The sequence below is a fragment of the Rhinatrema bivittatum genome, chromosome 1, assembly GCF_901001135.1.
Source record: "Rhinatrema bivittatum chromosome 1, aRhiBiv1.1, whole genome shotgun sequence".
In the NCBI taxonomy this organism is placed as follows: domain Eukaryota; kingdom Metazoa; phylum Chordata; class Amphibia; order Gymnophiona; family Rhinatrematidae; genus Rhinatrema; species Rhinatrema bivittatum.
Window position 1 is genome coordinate 198,354,331 of NC_042615.1, and position 18,918 is coordinate 198,373,248.

General features: G+C 42.6%; 1 protein-coding gene across 5 annotated transcripts in view; it reads right to left on the reverse strand.

Moving 5' to 3' along the window:
• Positions 1 to 18,918, reverse strand: part of CPEB2 (cytoplasmic polyadenylation element binding protein 2) — a 177,936-nt gene that overhangs the window by 28,996 nt on the left and 130,022 nt on the right. For all 5 annotated transcript variants that reach the window (XM_029590816.1, XM_029590789.1, XM_029590798.1 and 2 more), the window contains 3 exons: positions 14,766 to 14,855; positions 7,967 to 8,085; positions 7,551 to 7,665 (listed from right to left, as the gene is read on the reverse strand). In XM_029590816.1, the coding sequence (XP_029446676.1) occupies positions 7,551 to 7,665; positions 7,967 to 8,085; positions 14,766 to 14,855 (324 nt within the window). The remainder of the gene's footprint in view (positions 1 to 7,550; positions 7,666 to 7,966; positions 8,086 to 14,765; positions 14,856 to 18,918) is intronic.

Sequence of the window (18,918 nt, forward strand, 5' to 3'; positions counted from 1 at the left end):
CAAATTATTTACATAATTTAGGTTTTTTACAACCCGTGGAAACATCTTCAGTCGTGCATGGTGATCAAAACCCTTGCTCATAACTAGCGCCTGTTTTGCCATGGGTCTTATTACATCGACCCCACTGTGAGGGGGTGTTCCCACATCTTCAACAATGTCGCCAAAAGGATCTTGTGTGCTGGGACTGCCACAATCTCCTTGGGAGGCTGCATGAACTGGAGAATATTGAGCATTTTGTGCCTGGTATCTTCAGTCAGCAACTGAAAGGGGTGGCCTCCGCCACCAACCTGACAAATCCTGTGAAGGAGAGGTCCTCCGTTGGGGACTTCCTTCACTCCTCTGGAGATGGATCTGAGTCGAGACCATCAGATGCATCACTGGAGACCACTGACGAGTCATCCCCCCCAGGGGTCATAGGTAGCCTTATCCCCACTGGCATCAATTGGGGAAGGGGCCCTGGGCGCTCGGCCTTCGTCCAGCAGTGCAGGCACCAATGAAACTGGACATGGGGCCATAGGCCCTGGTACCGTAGCCGGTCTGGGAGAAGCTTCCTCCTTCAAGGAACTGGCAATGATGACCAAATCAGCAAGGGGAAGTGGTGGTGCCCTGCAGGGCATTGATACTGAACCGAAAACAGACACTGGCAGGGCTGGTAAAATGTTGAGCGCTTGCAGAGATTCTAGCAGTGGCTTGAGGAGTGATGGTGCCAAAGCAGGCGGTGCCGATGCCCCACATCACCTTCTCAACAGCCAGCTGCAAACGCCTCTCCAGATCCTCCTTGAACATTGCCAATGCCAGGACAGGCTGGAACAGAGGTGGTGTGACAAAACCTCCTTGGAACCGAAAGGAGGATCTGTGACTGGCATCGGGACAGATGGAGTCCGTGGCACGCCCCCTGACATTGATGGAAGTCTGGATATCCTCACCACAGGGTCGCTTCAGAGGCAAAATAGCCAAAGCTGGTGCATCTCTATGCCTGGCATTGGTGCCAGTACTTCTTTGGCGTCGAGGTCAATGATGAGGAACCAGACATCCTTCACCTGGAGGATCCCAATGATGGCTGGTGTTTCCGCGCTACTTCTAGCTAACAATGGCATCAATGTAACCGATGGCCACTGCTATTACCGATGGCCCCGCCAATGTTGATGGCTCGGTGTTCATCGGTGCGGCTCTGAGGTCTCTTGATGCCAATGCCTCCAATGCTGATGGCCAATGGCTCGGTCTTTTCCAGCCCGAAGAGGTGCTACATCTTAACAAGCCGGATTTTATGTCCCTTTGGGTCATCTGGGTGCACCTACTGCAACCCCGGACGTCATGAGCTGCCCCAAGGAAGAGTACATATCTATTATGGATTTCTGTGAAAGATATAGTCCTCATGCACTGGGGGCATCAATTAAATTCCGAGGAGGACATGTCGTCACGAAATAAAAGAAATGCGATGTTGAAATCAGTGGCCATCAATGGCCTGCGAGTATCGAAGCAAAAATAAATTTATGGATAACTGCTGAAAACCCTATCTAGAATGCTAAAGGGAGAACCAAGAGGGGCCTTGTGTCAACCACGTGAGGCAGCGAAGAAAAACAGGTCAAATAGGAAAAAAGTCAGAAAAATTGAGGCTCTCACCTGACCTCTAAATGACAGGCTCCATGGAAAAGAAAAGACTGAAGGGGACCCATATGGATGCACAGTATAATGCATGCTGAGCATGCTCAATAAGGCTCAGTCAAAGTTCAAGAAACTCTGACAGAAGAATTCCGTGCTGAGCTCCATTCAATGCTACTCATGTGTGAGGACTACCACCCTGCTTTTCCTACCACCCTGCTTTTCCTTGGAGAAATAATAAATTTAAGTAACGTGTAAGGTACTGTTAAATTCCAAATTGGTCTACAAAATGGTACAAAAATTATATTAGTGGGATAATCCAGCAGGATGCTGGAAGGGTGGGAGGTAAAGGTTATGCAACACTCAGTAGAAGAGAGAGAGAGAAAAAGATTTTTGCACATTCTGTGAATGATAGACAGCAGAGACTGAGTTTGTGCCATTTTCAAGCTGCTAACTCTGCTTGCCAAGCTGGCATTGCTTGCTAAGCACTGAAGTGAATTCAGTCTGTCAATTTGATTGTGTGTGACAGTCTGTATTAGAATTGTACAGTATATCAAAATATACTGCACATCAAAAATCTTAGTAGCCAATTCCAATATGCAAGCAAAGGGGAGAGAAGAGAATAACAGTGGGCAGAAAAAATGGCTGGAGCAGAGGATTGGGTGTTGCTGCAGAGCCAGCCTAGCCTGTCAGAAGTACAAGCAGTACTAGTAGCAGTGAGAAAAAGGGAATTCTGCCTTTAAACTTAAAGATATTTTTAGCTGCAGAAAGCCAAGAGTGAGCTGGCTCAAGTCATAAGAAATTGAAAGTGGGAGAGTACGTTTAACCACTGCCTGTTCCTTTCCCTCTTGCTTTGGAGAAGGGGCAAAAGGTGGAAAAGCCAACAGAGGCTGGTGTTGGCAGGGCAAGGGCAACAGATGTGCAAAACCTAAAACCAGCAGTGTGCTTCTCCATGATTACTTCTTCTCAGGTAATGGAGGCAGTATTTTCAAAAACTGATTTTAAGGAAGAATTATGTGTGGGATTCCCTGAATCAAAAGATGTTGAAGAGCTAGCAGCCAGAGAGAATTTTGGAGCTCTAGTCAGTAGCAGATGCTTAAAGCCCACTGAGGAGGCAGAGGAGGTAGATGTTACTGACTGGTGTTGACAGCAGCTCCCAGGAAGAGCAGGCAGTGCAGTTAGTGTGAGTTTTTTACCTTATGGTTCCACCCTCAACCTCAACTTCATATCAGCAGCAGCTCCCAAGGATCCAGGGAGAAGGATCCTGAAAAACATCTGTAGTATGGAGATACTTTAAAGTGAGGGAGGACCCACATTTTGATCAGTGCATTCACTGTAGTAAGGCCATTAGTCGACAGAGGGTACTGGGCTGTCAAACACATGCAGTATCACCCACAGAAAACACCATCTTCTATAGCTTTGGTACCAAGGAAGGGCAGCAATACTAGCCTGGGGATACTCTCAGTCACTCAAACCTGAAGTAGTAGGAAAAGGGAAAACTTTTTCCGAGCTGATCCCATGGCTCCTTTCACCATTTGGATGGCAAGCCAGCAGCCTACAGCCACTCGTTGCAGTGGCAAGTCACATCGAGCAGATAGTGTGGTATTCTTTTTCACTGTCCCAGGGCAAGAGGAAACAGCATCCAAAGAAGTGATAAGGTGTATTGGGGAAATGATTGCCCTGGATGACCAGCCCCTGCAGATAGTGAATAACCTGGACTTTAAGCATCTGCTGAACCTCTTAGCCCCACCTCCTCCCCATTACAAAGTGCTTTCCAGGACTTCATTCAGAAGGCAGGTTATCCCCACTCTGTACAATCCATGCCATAGTTGCGTGTAGACACAGCTGGTTAAGACAGAGGAGAGTAGTGTGCATTTCACTAGTGACATCTGGACCAGTCAGAACGCTACACACATTTACCTCTTTCTGACAGCACACTGGTGGGAGATGGCCAAGGCAGAGGCAGGCAACAATTCTGGAGGGGACCAAACATCAGGGTGTAGGAGGGCTGTGTTGCACACCCAGATGATGGATATCACCCATACCTCTGGGTTGGGTTATACATAACTGGCTAACTTTAAGATAGCTGGATATATTCAGCAGCCTTATAACCAGCTAACTAGCACAGACACAAAGTGGCTGAAAATGGATCTCTGTTACTTTTTTCATTTTAAAATCAACTCAAGTTATGCTGGAACCACACAAGAGTCCAGCAAGTTTGCGCATTACAAGTTTTACAAAATTCTGCAGCACAGTTTGTCGTAGGGAATAAGATAAGGGAGCATGTTACTCCCAAGCTGATTCATTTGCACTGTTTAGTGGTTGTGGAAAGGGTGAAATTTAAGGTACTCTCTATGGTATACAAGACCATAAGAAAGGAGGGTCCTACATACTTGTCTTTCTTATTTTCGGTTTATGCTCCAGCTCGAGAACTCTGTTCTTTTTCACTCAACGCACAATTAAGTTCTGGAATTTGTTGCCAGAGGATGTGATTAGTGCAGTTAGTGTAGATAGGTTTAAAAAAGGTTTGGATAAGTTCATGGAGGAGAAGTCCATTAACTGCTATTAATCAAGTTGTCTTAGAGAATAACCACTGCTATTACTGGCATCAGTTGCATGGGATCTATTTAGTGTTTGGATACTTGCCAGGTACTTGTAAGCCTGGATTGGCCACTGTTCGCAACAGGATGCTGGGCTAGATGGACCCAGTATGGCAATTTCTTATGTTCTTATCCTAACAGTCATAATAAAGATGCTGGATTGCTGGTAGCTAGACCAGAGAGGTAGGAGTATTCTTGCAGGCTTTTGGACAGTAGTGTAAATATGATAAGGGCAGTGGAAGATAGGGACTTATTAGGGGATCCACTCTTTGCACACATGATTCTAGTTCTGAAGGGCCCAATAAAAAGTGCAGAAAAATAGCAAGGCATTTTCGCCTTAATGTGAAGTGTGGGCAGCTTCTCCATGAAAAGCAGGAAGAATTGGGACGCCTCAAACGGCTGATTCAAGGTGCTGGCACCTGGTAGAATTCCACCTACCTGATGCTGCAGATATTAGTGGAGCAACAGATACCTCCTTTCATGACCTGTCTCTGGAAATGGACATAGGTATGGATCACCCCCAGGAAATCAGGTCTGAGTAGTAATGAGGCAGCTGATACAAGTCCTGAAGCCCTTTAAAGAAGCCATGGAGGATCTGAGTTTCATAAGTGACACCCAGGGTGGGTCATCCCCAAAGTAAAAATTGTGGAGAAGATGGAAGAAAAGCAGAAATGTTGCAGTTTATGGTCTGCCTGCATACTTGCCTTGGTTTGTGACCTACAGGAGAAAGGGCAACTCGTCTCCAGTTCCAGCATCTCACTTACATGAAGGAGATACTAGCATCTAGTGTGCATGAACAGGAGCACCAGAGGAAGTGGCACAGTGGGGACCACCAAGAGTAATGTGAGCTTTCAGCTACCACTTCCTCCCCCTCCACAATACATCACAGCCATGTTGTCCCCACAGAACTGCAACTAGCAGCAGAGACCCTCGACCCACCCCAGCAAAAAAGATCCCAGCACAAATTTCCGAGACACATTAACGGAGCCCAATGAGGACACGGTCACAGATCTGCTAACACACCGGATACACACGTGTGCCGTCCGGCCAGATTTGGCCAAGATGGCTTAACATGATCTTTTCTGCCCACCAACTCGCGTGCCCAGGTAACATGCCTTCTCAATAGCCGGGGACATCATGAGCACTCATAGTTCAAGGCTGGCACCAGAGTGGATGGAAAAGTTGGCCTTTTTGAAAATAAATCTGCCTTGCCTGGGTTTCCCAGAATTTTCAAGCGAATGGCAGGATGACTGAACACACCTTGGGGGTTTTGCTGCCATTCTGCCTTACCCTCAATGCTAAACCTTGGGGGTTTTACTGCAACTATGCCTTGCTGCCCTGCTCCTTGGGGACTTTGCTAACTAACTGTGTTTGCTGCTTGGATCTTGGTCTAGTTCTCCCATCCTAGGTTTCTCATTTATATTGTAAAGTTTTGTCCCTCCCCCCCAAAAAAACAAACTGTTAAAAAAGGAAAAAAGAAATTAAAAATGTCTCCTCTCACACCTCACCTCTTTCCTGGCTTTACGTCTTGCTGTCTTAGTCTGCCATTGTTACTGTCCAGCCTGCTCACAGCTCTCTTATGGTGCTTTGAGGGTCACCTGACACCATTAGGTACCATTTTACCACTTAGCAGTGCCTTGGGGTAGTCATGCCACTGTTTGTGCTTCCTTTGCTGCTCTTTTTGTGCCTTAGACTGTTCATATAACTATTGTAGGCTCCCTTTGATGCCTATCTTCCTGTATCACTCTCTATACTACACTCCTGTTTTCCAATCTGCAGCTACTATTAGCTTCAGAGAGAGACTGCAGTGAACACCAGCCTGATCCTTGTCTGTTCCTTCACTGTCTCAAAGTTCGTGTGTGCACAAGGAGTCAGCACACATGCAGTGTTTCTGAAACATTTTTGCACATACTGAGAGAGTTAACGGGTGTAGTATTGTACTGTACAACTGTAGTTATACTACATAGGCATAGCCAGCCAGTGAACAGTGTGCGCTACTGCCAAGCTATTCTAACTTTACATGCCAAGCAGTGCCACTCTTCTTATTGCATTGCTCTGCACCTACCATTTGTGATTTTCATTGCCAGCGCCTCAGCTAATCCAAGCTGCTCTTGGTATCCTTGACTGTTTCCTCCTCTGCTGTGGCTGTCTTCATGGTTCTTTCCAAATTCCCTTTCCTTATGGTACTTGCAGACTCTTAGTCCTTGCTATGGCAATCTGATGCTTTGCACACTTGCTGCACCACTCATGGACCCTTGGACATTTCAGTATAGGGCAAGTTGCCTATACTGCAAGTTTGCAGCTTTGTTATCTAAAACAGGGGTAAGCAACTCCAGTCCTGGAGTGCTACAAGCAGCTCAGGGTTTCAGGATAACCACGGTGAATATGCATGAATTATATCTACATGCACTGCCTGCACTGTATACAAATATCTCTCATACAGATTCACTGTCGATGTCCTGACAACCAGAACTGCTTGTAGCACTCCAGGACCAGATTTGCCTACCCTTAATCTAAAAGAAAAGCTGAGCAAATTCTCCAAATCCCTTGCCATGTGGGCACCCATTGACTGTTGGTGAACGTTTACAAATTGTCTTTGCAAACGTTTTTGCTCACCTGATTAGACTATGACAACCCTTTATGGAAGGGAGGTGTGGGGAAGCCTCAAAACAAGATCTTTGAATATACCATGGTGTTTAGCTTCTTTCATATAGAAATTTTCACATGGTTATGGCAAATTTTATTATGTCAAATTCTGTGTAATAAGTGCATCATTAAGCATTAGAGACTGTTTTTTTTTTCCTTATAGTGAACTAGGCAAGAAATAGAGTAAAGTGTTGACCACTGGCATGAGCAAATGGTAAGGCAGCTTTAGAAATGCCCAATATTAAACAACTGCAGAGAAATGTTACAAATGCTCAATGACATTACAATGTGTTCTGACCTCCATGAAATTTCAACTGAATTGGTATGTTTCCCGAAGGGAAAGAAGAAGAAAAAAAATGCTATCAGGATGTGCTGAGGCAAAATGAAAAAAAACTGTGAGCCTAGGGTCATTGGTCGTTCCATCTGTGGCACAAATACGAATGCAAATGAATAAATGGTACAGAAGATTTTTTTTTGGGGGGGTGGGGGGCGGCAGCGATCTTGTAAGGAAAGCCTCCACACAAAAAAAATCTAGGCTAAAAATACCCCTTCTAAAATAGACATCCTTAGGAGACCTCAACAGTTCAGTTTGGCTTCACTGTGCTAAAAAGGAGTAAGGAGATGTCCATTTAATCAACAGAACTCGGAGGCACATGGTTAAAAACCCAACACTACACCAGCGTTGCAAAGGTCTACACTTACCAGCTCTCAATGGTCTAGGAACACCCCCAACAAAAATTGTTTTTCGAGGATCAAGAGGTTGCGAACCATCCATTACAAAATCGCTATCACTCAGGTTCCAGGGACGAATCTGAACCTATTTGATAAAAGAAAAACTGCATGCTACTTGGGAGTCTTGCCACATCGTAGCCTGAGCATGTTCAGCCATATAAAAACTGTCAGCTAGTTGCAAGCCCATTAACCGTTTTTATGTCTTGTTAATTTGTTTTAATCCCATTAATTCAAGGTGCTATAGTTTTTAAAGCAACCAACTGTCCCAGAGGTTGAACTCTGCCAACGTTGGGTTGCGTTTGCTTTCTCTCCATGTCTTTCTCTCTGAAGCAAGTCTTAAAGACAGATGGCAGCTATTGCCTGAAGGTCATTTGTTGTTTACTTACTGGCTTGTCCTTGATGGTAGGGCTAGAAACACACAGATAAAGCTTCCCATCTTCCTCGATGCAGGCATCAATCAGTGCCTGAACAGAGCTCTCCTCTTGGAAAAGAAGAAAGGCATAACCTGTAGCAATCCAAAAACAGGAGAAGAAAGATGTACTGCACATAGGTAGCTTTCGCCTTAGAAAAACAAAGAAACATTTACTACGTAACACATGAGACCTGTGGTTATATGCGATTCCAAAACTTTTGGTGTGAACACTAGCAGACTGAAAACCAAAAGCAGAAGCACAGAACAAACTGAACCACGGGCAAATATCCCCAAGTAGCTTAGGCCTCCTTGACCTGGCAGACATATTAAGGAAGTCTCGGAGAAGCTCTAATCTCAAATACTTAGTCCTTCCACGGGCAAAGGATAGAAAGCTCTGCAAACAGTTCATTGTTACACACAGTCCTACTAGCATCTTCAGCAATTCAGAAGACCTTCACTTTGCTTTTTATCACTTTACAAAAAAAACAGATTGATAATGCAATATGAAACATGCATCAACATTTTCACTTTTAAACATTGGCACTGCATGCACATGTTGAACAATTATATTGCTCTGAAAATGTTTCAATCCATAGAAAAAATTTAACCTTCCCCTGCCCCTTCTTAGCTCTTGAGCGTAGGAATCATATTTGTATATAGAATCTACAGGCTAATGCCCGTACATACATTTGCCCTGGACATACTCAAAAAGCAAAAATGAACAAGAAAACTAGTAAAAGGTAAAAACAACAAATGTATGTTGTGTTCATACATTAGACATAGTCAAAGCAATAAGGTGGTGCTAGCAATATGCCCCTAGTGATGCAGACCATCCTAACCTTGAAGCTTTTCTCATTTAATGAAGGAACTCTATACCACCTCAGTCTTCCTCACTGAAGGTCTTCAAGTTGCACCAAACCTCACGGGTGCCCTTCAGTAGTTGGCGTACACGCCAGACTGGACTGTAATCATGCAACATTACCCCAAAAATACCATAAATGTGCTGGAGCAAAGCATAAATTACACTTCTGCTCTTTAGCATAAACAAAATATATGTACCTTTCATGCCAAAGGGGAAAAAAAATATTAAAAAAGTAAACTTCAGGATGCAAAACAGACTCAAATGAGGCGGCTAGACAAAAAAAAAAAAAAAAGAGATGAGCGCCTAAGTTTGGCTGAAAATAGATGCTTAACTTACAATCTTAAGTTTTCAGCTGAAAATTCTCCTACATTTAGGATTCTAAATTTAGTCCTATCATTTACCTAGATTTAAGCTCCTAAATTAGATGCCCTGTGCTGAAAATCGGTGGAAATCTCCTAACATTTTCCCCACCATAACTCTGCCCCTGAAGCTACCCCTCTTTTTAAGCCCCTAAATTTAGAAGTCTGATGCAACTAGAAGCCTAAACTTAGGAATTCAGTCCTAGTAAATGTTCAAAAGGGCCAATTTTTCAGACTAATTCTAAAAGTTAGGAGCCTAAACCCTTTAAAAAAAAAAAAAATCAGTCTAAAATATACCCAGCAGTAGGACCAGAACCACACAAAAGATAAATTTACATTGCTGAAAATGCCAGTGTAATACTGCTTATATTTAAAGCAGCAATAGAAATGGACACCTTACAATTATTAAAGGTAGAAAAAATGTCCTTAGTGGGGGAAAAAGCGAGATTTAATCAGCAGACTAGCAGCAGAAGAAGCAGGCATGTTAACTTGGAGATACTAATGGTAAGCTGGCAACTAAGGAGAACCTGGCCTTGTAAAATCACATCTGCGTCTTCCCCCCTATCTCTCACCGGTATCTCTCCCTCCCCTTGCTCTTGACATAATCACATTTAAATCTATTGCTCCAAGGCCAAATCTTCTATGCCAGAGGCAGCCAACTCCATCCAGTTCTTAACAGCCTCAGACAGTGCTGGGTTTCATGATATCCACGCACTGATTGTACATGAGATGTATTTGCATACAATGGAGGCAGTACATGCAGATCTCTCTCACACATAATCAGTGTGGAAATCCAGAAAAACCAGACCTGTTTTTGTCTGTCTTTCTCGAGGGCTGGAGTTGGCCTCCTCTGATTCTATGCTTCGGTAGCAGTTATGTACTCAACCAATTATATTTATTTTAATATTAATTACCTTGGGACATATTTAACAGTTCAATCCAATGCACTAAATGTTCTCTGCACCCTTACGTCTGAATGGAGCCAACTGTGAGATCTTCACACGTCCCATTTTCCCTTGCTGACTTACACGTAGCAGGACTGTGCATTCACACAGCAATGCATGCCTCTAATATTCAAGTGTGTATATTTTACTTAAAAAAAAAACAAAACCCAAAAAAACACATTTGATGCTGTACCTTTAGCCAGCTTTATGCAAGCAATATTAAATTTGATTTGAATTTTTGAACATACAATACAGTTTTCTTCAGCCTTGCTGGTATGTGTCTTTCTATTGTTATAAATGTTTTCAGTTCTTTCCTTTTGTGGTCTGCATTTTCTATAACTTCATTCCTCTTTCTCTCTCCTTTTCTATCCCATATGCTCCCCAATCGTTGGCAGGAGTCTGAGCATCTTTAGCATTCCGTCCCTTGCTCTGCCACACCTTTTCCTTCTTCAATCTCCCATTCACCCTTTCCTTCCCGCTAACTCCTTTTGGCACTGCCATGTCCCAAGCAGTCACTTCCAAGTGGTAGCTGCTATACTTAAAGCAACAGATCAGGTATCCTGTACCTTCTTCATTCAAGCCACAATCCCTAGGAATCAGACATTTTTTTAAACTATCTGGACAACACGGTACTTCCAATACATTTAATCATATAAGTTGTACAGAATCCCAGTGAATACACTTCTTCAGATATGACATGATCATCATTATGTGCTGTTATCCTTGCACAAATTGGTGTTGGCACAAGAAAATTCCTATTTCTACCTGATCAATACTGGCCCCTAGACATTCCTGAATAAACCAGAAATCCCTTTAAGCGTGCACGTCATTTTCTCAATCAATGCTATTTTGTATATTTTATTTAAAAACCACTTCCATTGTTCTAATAAAAGACCACCCAAAGCAGTGTACAACTAGAATAAAAATTACAATACAATTAATAAAATGCAAGATGAAAAACCAAACATACCAGAGAAGGCGGCAAACAACATTTTCAATCCACAGATTGATCAACTGCCAGGACTGCCAAGCCTCAACACCCAACCTCAGAATCCTCCATGTAATGCTGACAGTTCAGCTCCGCACCCTTCCAAAGTTTCTCTCACTGTGGCATAATTAAATCTGAGTCTTAGCTCCAAAGGTAAATTATTTCCTAACTTTGGAGGGTAGGGATGGGGGTGTCAGCTGTCAAGAAAGCCCTAGTTTCTTTGTAAGTACCCAGGGCCAGGTCCCTTCAACACATGGAAAATTGAAGACATCAATGTCCCAAAATCAGTCTGGTTGCAGCATACTGCAATCAAATTAATGCAAGGATGAAAATGGGAGAAAGTACAGCAGTTTGAGTTAATAGCCTTTGCTTCCTCCAAATTGCTGTTCTTTGCTTTCCAGAAAGGTGCATGCTTTCATGGATGTAGTCAAAGTGCCAGAGCCACAAATCTGCTCAAACCTGAGTGAGATAAACTATGATGACTTTTTTTCACTCTGGCTCTGGCCCAGTATGCCAGTCAGTTCCTCTAATCGTAATACTCGGGATTAGCAGAAAATATATCCAGAAATAATTTCTGAGGCTTTAATAGCTAGCACTGCAAGTCACATTTCTCCTGTTTTTTTTATGGAACACAATTTTGTACTGGTTTAACAATTAGGATACACTGCAAATGCACTGAGCAGAAAGACAGTTGCATGGCAGTCTCAATCCTGTAGAGTGGGGTGTCAAAGAGTGCTAAAGGAAACCATGTTCTAAAATTAAACCAGGAAAGTAAGGCAGAAAATGCTTTTCAGGGCTGGAGGAAAGACATTTAACAACTTATCTAGTCTGCATATGCACATAACTGCTCAACTCTATAATCTTTACTAGGGATGTGAATCGTGTGATCGATCGTCTTAACGATTGATTTTGGCTGGGGGGGGGGGGGGGAGGGAAATCTGATCGTCATGGTTTTTTTTGGTAAAAAAATCGTAAAAAATTGTAAATCGGGGAGGGCGGGAAAACCGGCACACCAAAACAACCCTAAAACCCACCCCAACCCTTTAAAACAAATCCCCCACCCTCCCGAAGCCCCCCAAAATGTTTTAAATTACCTGGGGTCGGGGTAATTTTGCCCTCACTATGTCGGCATAGTGAGGGCAAAAGTAGCGCCGGCGCCATTTTGAATATTGGCAATACGGCCCGCATGCAGGAGGTCGCTCCCGGACCCCCGCTGGACTTTTGGCAAGTCTTGTGGGGGTCAGGAGGGCCCCCCAAGCTGGCCAAAAGTCCCTGGGGGTCCAGCGGGGGACCAGGAGCGATCTCCTGCACTCGTGACGTCGGGTGACAGGAACCAAAATGGCGCCGGCGTTACCTTTGCCCTGTCACATGATAAGGGCAAAGGGCCACCGGCACCATTTCTATTAACGCAGCCGTGGCCCAAGAGCGGGAGATCGCGCCGGGACCCCCCCACTGGACCACAGGTAATTTAAAACATTTTGGGGGGCTTCGGGAGAGTGGGGGGATTTGTTTTAAAGGGTCGGGGTGGGTTTTAGGGTTGTTTTGGTGTGCCGGTTTTCCTGCCCTCCCCATGTGGATTACGATTTTTTTGACGATAAATCGGGGGAATTGCTATTGTATCGCGGCTCTAACTATTTTTGACGATTTAAAATATATCTGGCGATTGTTTTAAATCGTCAAAAAAGGATTCACATCCCTAATCTTTACCACTTCTCCAGAGATCCCCTGTGCTTGCTTTTCCCCATGCTTTCTTGAATTCAGATACTGTCCTGGTCTCCACCATCTCTGCTGGGAGACTGTTTGATGCACTCACTACCCTTTCTGTAAAGAAATACTTCCTTAGGTTATTCTTCGGTCTGTTCTCCCTTTCACCCTCATCCTATGATCCCCTCATTCGAGAGTCTCCTTTCCACTGAGAGCCACCTTCCTGTGCACCGAAAACTCTGAGGTAGTTAAATGTCTATCACCTCTCTCCTATAGGGTATACATGTTTAGAAGTCTGTCTCCATATACTTTACAAGAAAGGTCACTGACCATTTTAGTAGCCACTCTCTGGCCCAATACCATCCTGGCCTTTAGAAAGTACATCTCTACTGTACGCAGTATTCCAAACAAGGCCTCACTAGGGATTTAAACAACGGCAATTTCACCTCCCTTTTTCTGTGGACCATTCCTCTCCCGACGTACCCAAGCATCTTTATGGCTTTTGCTATTGCCTTATCCACCTGTTTCGCCCCCTTGAAATCACACCCAGATAACGCTCATTTTTTGTGCATAGAATTTCACTCCCTACACTTTACTGCTGCCTTGGGGGAGGGGGGGGCAATTTTAATAGTTCGGCACGCACCAATGCCAGGAGATACGCGCGTCTCTCAGGCTGGGGCGCGCCATGTGGATTTTAAAAAAATGCGCAAGCATGCGTGTATTTCCCAGTCCGCACATACAAATCTTTTGGGGAGAAAGGGGCAGGGCATGGTCTGGGCAGGGTACTCCCAGATTTTAGCATTACAACAGCACGGAACTACATGCGCCGAGGTTCCTATCCGCATATCTTTACTTCTGCTATGGATGGCGAGTAACTAGTATAATAATTAAAAAAAAAAAAAAAAAAAAAAAAAGAGGCTAGTTAGCGAGGATTGGGGTGGTAAAAGGCTGTCAGGCTAATTAGGGGGTTTAGGAAGTCCTAGCCTTTACCCGGGCGAACTGGGAACGGACTGGGGAAAACTGGTAGTTTCATCAGCGGGCGCATGTAATAAAAACCCCTTACTTACGCAGCAGAGCCGGCATTTGCGCACCCATATAAACTTGCGCGTGCAAAATGCCAATTTTATTCCACACGCGCATATACGCATGTATGCTATAAAATGGCCGTGTCTATTTGCGCGAGCTCTCACATGCGCCATACATATATGCCCGCGCGGCTATTTGAAAGTTACCATTTTGGGTTTTTGCAATCTAAATGCACAATTATGCTTTTTTTTTTTTTAAAGTATTAAATCTTAGCAGCCAGACTTCAGGCCATTCCTCAAGTTTTGCTAGATCCCTCCCTCATGCTTTCCATACCTTGCAGATTTTTGGTATCATGGTAATAAAAAACAAAATCTTTCCTGATTATCCTTCTGCAATGCTGATCATGGAAATATTGGAAAGATCTGGTCCAAAGGACCAATTCCTACAGCAACCTGCTAGCAAAACACCCCTTTCCTTGGCGTGAGTTTGCTGCCTCCCACTGAATCAGTTTCTTACCCAGTCATCAATACATAAAATGAAAAGTGAGTCTTGGTCTGGCATTTCCTCTAACTACAGGGTAACAAATATGTTTATTTACAGTGGGGTAGCAACTTGACTATAAAGACTGGCAAGTTTCTTTCCAGAGGACGACTATTGAACTTCGTCCCATCAACAGGCGATCCCTAGAGCAGTTCCAAAAGTTTATACTCCAATCCTGTATTCTAAAATATACTCTATTTAGAAGAACTTGCATCTGATAGATGCCAAGTGCTAACCACCTCCTCTTATCCCCAGGAGCAGACCAGGCTAAGAAAATAGAAGAAATCTGTAGTTTCTATATCTGAAACTGTTTTCATGCCAGATGTAGAAATATGAAAAATTCTCATTACCTTTTGGGGGAAAGTAGGATTTGCTTTCTGCTTTGTGAGGCCAGTCTACTACCAGCGGTCCAAATCGTCTAAAACTGGCAGTAATTTCATCTTAAAAAGAAAAAGATATTAAACAAGCAGTTAAACAGAGTTCAGTATTTAAGAGCATTCCAAAACATAGGCATTCTGTATTACATGCTTGAACTTCAGTACAAACATCTAGAAACATGACAGCAGAAAAAGACCGAAATGGCCAAACTAGCCTGCCCATCCACCTTGAACTCAGATATCATTTTTCTCTCCACCACTCTGCTGGGAGGCCATTCCACGCATTTACTATATTCTCTGTCATCCTTACCCCATAACCCCTTGTTCTAGAGTCTCCTTTCCACTGAAAGAGGCTCACCTATACATGGGAACTTTTGAGCTATTCAAAAATCTGTATCACATCTCCCATACCTCACCTTTCCTCTAGGACATACGTTTAGATCTTTAAGTCTATCCCCATATGCTTTAGAATGAAGATCACTGACCATTTTAGTAGCCACCCTCTGGACCAACTCCAACCAGTTTATATCCTTTTGAAGGTACAGTCTCCAAAATTGCACACAATATTCCAAATGAGGTCTCACCAGGGACATCATCACCTCCCTTTTTCTGCTGACCATTCCTTTCCCTATGCAGCCAAGCATTTTCCTGGCTTTATCCGTTGCTTTATCCACCTGTTTGGCCACCTTAAGATCATCAGATAACATTACCCCCAGAACCTGCTCTTTTGTGCTTAGAAGAAATTTACCTCCGATATTGTACCTCTCCCTTGTGTTTTTGCATCCTAACTGCATTACTCTGTATTTTTTAGTAGTAAATCTTAGTTGCCAATCCAGAGACCATTCCTTGAGTTTCACTAGATTTTCCTCAAGTTCTCCACACCTTCCTGGCCATCTATCCTGTTGCAGATTTGGGTACATTCAGCATAAAGACAAACCTTTCCAGACAATCCTTCTGCAACATTGCTCATAAAATGATAAAAACTACCATCCAAGGACTGATCCCTGAGGCACAGCACTAGTAACGGTCCTCTCCTTAGAGTAAATCTGTTTAACACTACCCTTTGCCATCTCCTACTTAGCCAGTTTCTATCCCAGTAAGTCATTATAGGTCCCATACCAAGGATGCTCAGTTGATTTATAGGCCTCCTAAGCAGAGCCGTATCAAAGTTCTTACTGAAATCCAAGATCACTACATCTAGCGCTCTTCCCTTTATCCAACTCTCTGGTTACTTAATAAAAAAAATTGATCAGATTCGTCCGACAAGATCTACCTCTGATAAAACCATGCTGCCTTGGATTCCAGAAACTGCTGCTTTAGCAGAGATTCCATTAATTTGCTCACCACAGAAGTCAGACTAACCGGCCTTTAGTTCCCAGCCTCTTTACTTCCAATTTTGTGAACAGAAACTATACCCACCTGTCTCCAGTCCTCAAGAACTACTCCTGACTCTAAAGAAGGATTGAAAAGGTCAGCCAGCAGGGCTGCCAGGAGTTCTCTAAATTCTCTTAGTACCCTTGAATGTATCCCATCCAGTCCAATCACCTTATCTACGTTAAAGTTACTTAGCTCATCACAAGCACACATTTCTGAAAATTGAGTTTTATCTCGCTTCTAATCTTATTTGTGTTCGTTTTGTGTGATCCTGCTCCTGGCCGTTCCACAGTGAACACTGAACAGAAATATTTGTTAAGCAATTTTGCCTTTTCCTCATTAGCTTCTTCATATTCCTCCCCTTTGCCTGATTCTCACAATGTTACTTATGCATTTCCTTCTATCACTAACATATCTTAAAAAGAAAAGTCTTTTCTCTCATTTTACCATATTTGCTATTTTTTCTTCCATTTGAATTTTTGCATTACTGACTACTTTGCCAACTTCTCCAGATATTGTTACAATTGCCTACTGCAGAAAGTGCTAACCAATGTACAATAAAACATATATAAAATTTTAAAACAAATAAAAATACAGACTATCACAACATAAAATCAACAAGGACAAAATGTATAAAAAGACGAGCTATACTTCAACAATACATAACTTAGGAACAATAAAATTGCCTGATATAGTTTAAATAATTTAAACTTCACCCAAAAATAATCTTTACACTGAGATGCAAATGGTACAATCATTCAAAAGCCTATCTTAACAGAGATGTTTTTAACAAGGTTTCAAACATCTTAGAACATTCTATTAATCACATTTTATGGAAAAGAATTCCAAAGCTCTGGAGCAGCAATTGAGAAGGTACTCATGTGCTTCAACAATGCTTCATTGGAAGGGACATCTAACAAGCCTCATTGGAATAAGTGAAGAGCCCGAGTGGGATTATAAACCCATAGAAGGGCATTTGCCCATAGAAAAGCATCTGTTCTTAATGTATGAACAAGCATTGCTACTTTATATTTAATGTGGTAACGAACTGGTAGCCAATTTAATTATGCAAAACAGGTATAATCTGGTCTGTTATAGACTTGCCAGAGATAAGGTGAGCAGAGTTCTGTAATTGAATTGTCTACAAAGTAGATGCAGGAATACCAATATAAACTGTATTATAATAATCAATTAATGATATGATTTTACAGAACAAAAATAGCCATGTTTGAGAAATGGTTTTAATTCAAAATGTAATTGCAGCTTTAAGAACCCAGAATGGACAATTCCTAATATGTTTATGAAAAAATAAGTTTGAATCTGGTCATACTCCAAGACTTTTAATGCAAGAGGAAATTGGGACAGCTATATTACTGATGTCAACATATGAAGTTGCAGGTCCAGCATTAGTGTACTGTATCACAATAATCTCCGACTTTGTAACATTCAAAGCTAGTTTATTATGAAAAAGCCATTTTTTAAATATTTGACATGTAAAGAGAAACCAACTTGATGGTATCAGACAATGATGAATGTATCTCAAAAAATTGGATATAATCTGTGTAAATTGTGTAACCCATACAGAGCCTGGTCAACAATTTGCACACTGGTGCCAAGTAGATGTTAAACAGAGTGGCTGAAAAGCCAACCCTTGGAGGACTCCAGGGGGTACAGATCGTTGTGTGTTCATGTCCTGGTAATAAGTGTTGGCAAGATAGGATCTGAGCCAATTCAGGACAATACCCGAAATCCCGTATTCCTGTAAATGATAAAGGAAAATGCGGTGATCAAGGTTATCGAATGCAGAAGATATATCAAGTGTTACTAGCAGGAATCGTTTACTATTATTAAGACCCCTTTCTGACGGTGTCAACAAGAAACCAATAAAGCTTCTGTACTCATTGACTTGCGAAATCCAAACTGGAAAGGATCTAAAATCTGGTGCTCATTCAGATAATCATTCAGCTATTGCAAAACAAGGTGTTCTAACAGCTTCAGAATAAAAGACAGCGAAGATATTGGTTTGTAATTTGCCAGATCTGATGGGTCAAGCCCAGGATTTTTCAACAAAGGTTGAACTGATGTCTTCTTTGGGGATGCTAGAACTGCACCCTCCAATAGAGATAAATTTACAGTGGATGCCAAAGGTGGTGCCAAGTTTTCTCTAGCCAGTTTTAATACAGTGACATTTAGAGGACAAAATTATAAATTAATGGAGGACATGGTCTTACCAATACAGACACCCTCTCAAAGGAGGTCCAGCATATGCTGGGATATCATTGTCCCAAGTAGGAACAGATGAGAAAGTAAGATAATTTGATACTTTTCTCTACAAAAAAAAATCAGAAAGTCATTACCGTTCAATTGATAGGCCTTGTCGTTTTGCCCAGTGGGAGTTAGTAGTTAACGTCTGAACAACCCTAAATTGTTATCTGGAGTTGTATCCAGTAGAGTGCTTTGACTTAGTGAAGTAAGATTTTTTGGCATTGTAAACTTTTTTTTTTATAGTCATCCAATCAAGTTCTATAGACACGAAGAGTCAGCAGATCTAGAACACCACCAAGCATGCTCACTTCCACAAAGCTGACATCTAGATTCGAGAAGACCAGGAGTCAGCCAACAAGCAATCTTGCCGGTCTAACATTTTATAATCTTATAAAGGGGTAAAACCATCAGCAACACTACTCACGATGGCCTCCCAGGGAACAGCTGCCAGTTCAGTATTAATAGGACTAAAATTGACTAATTCTTG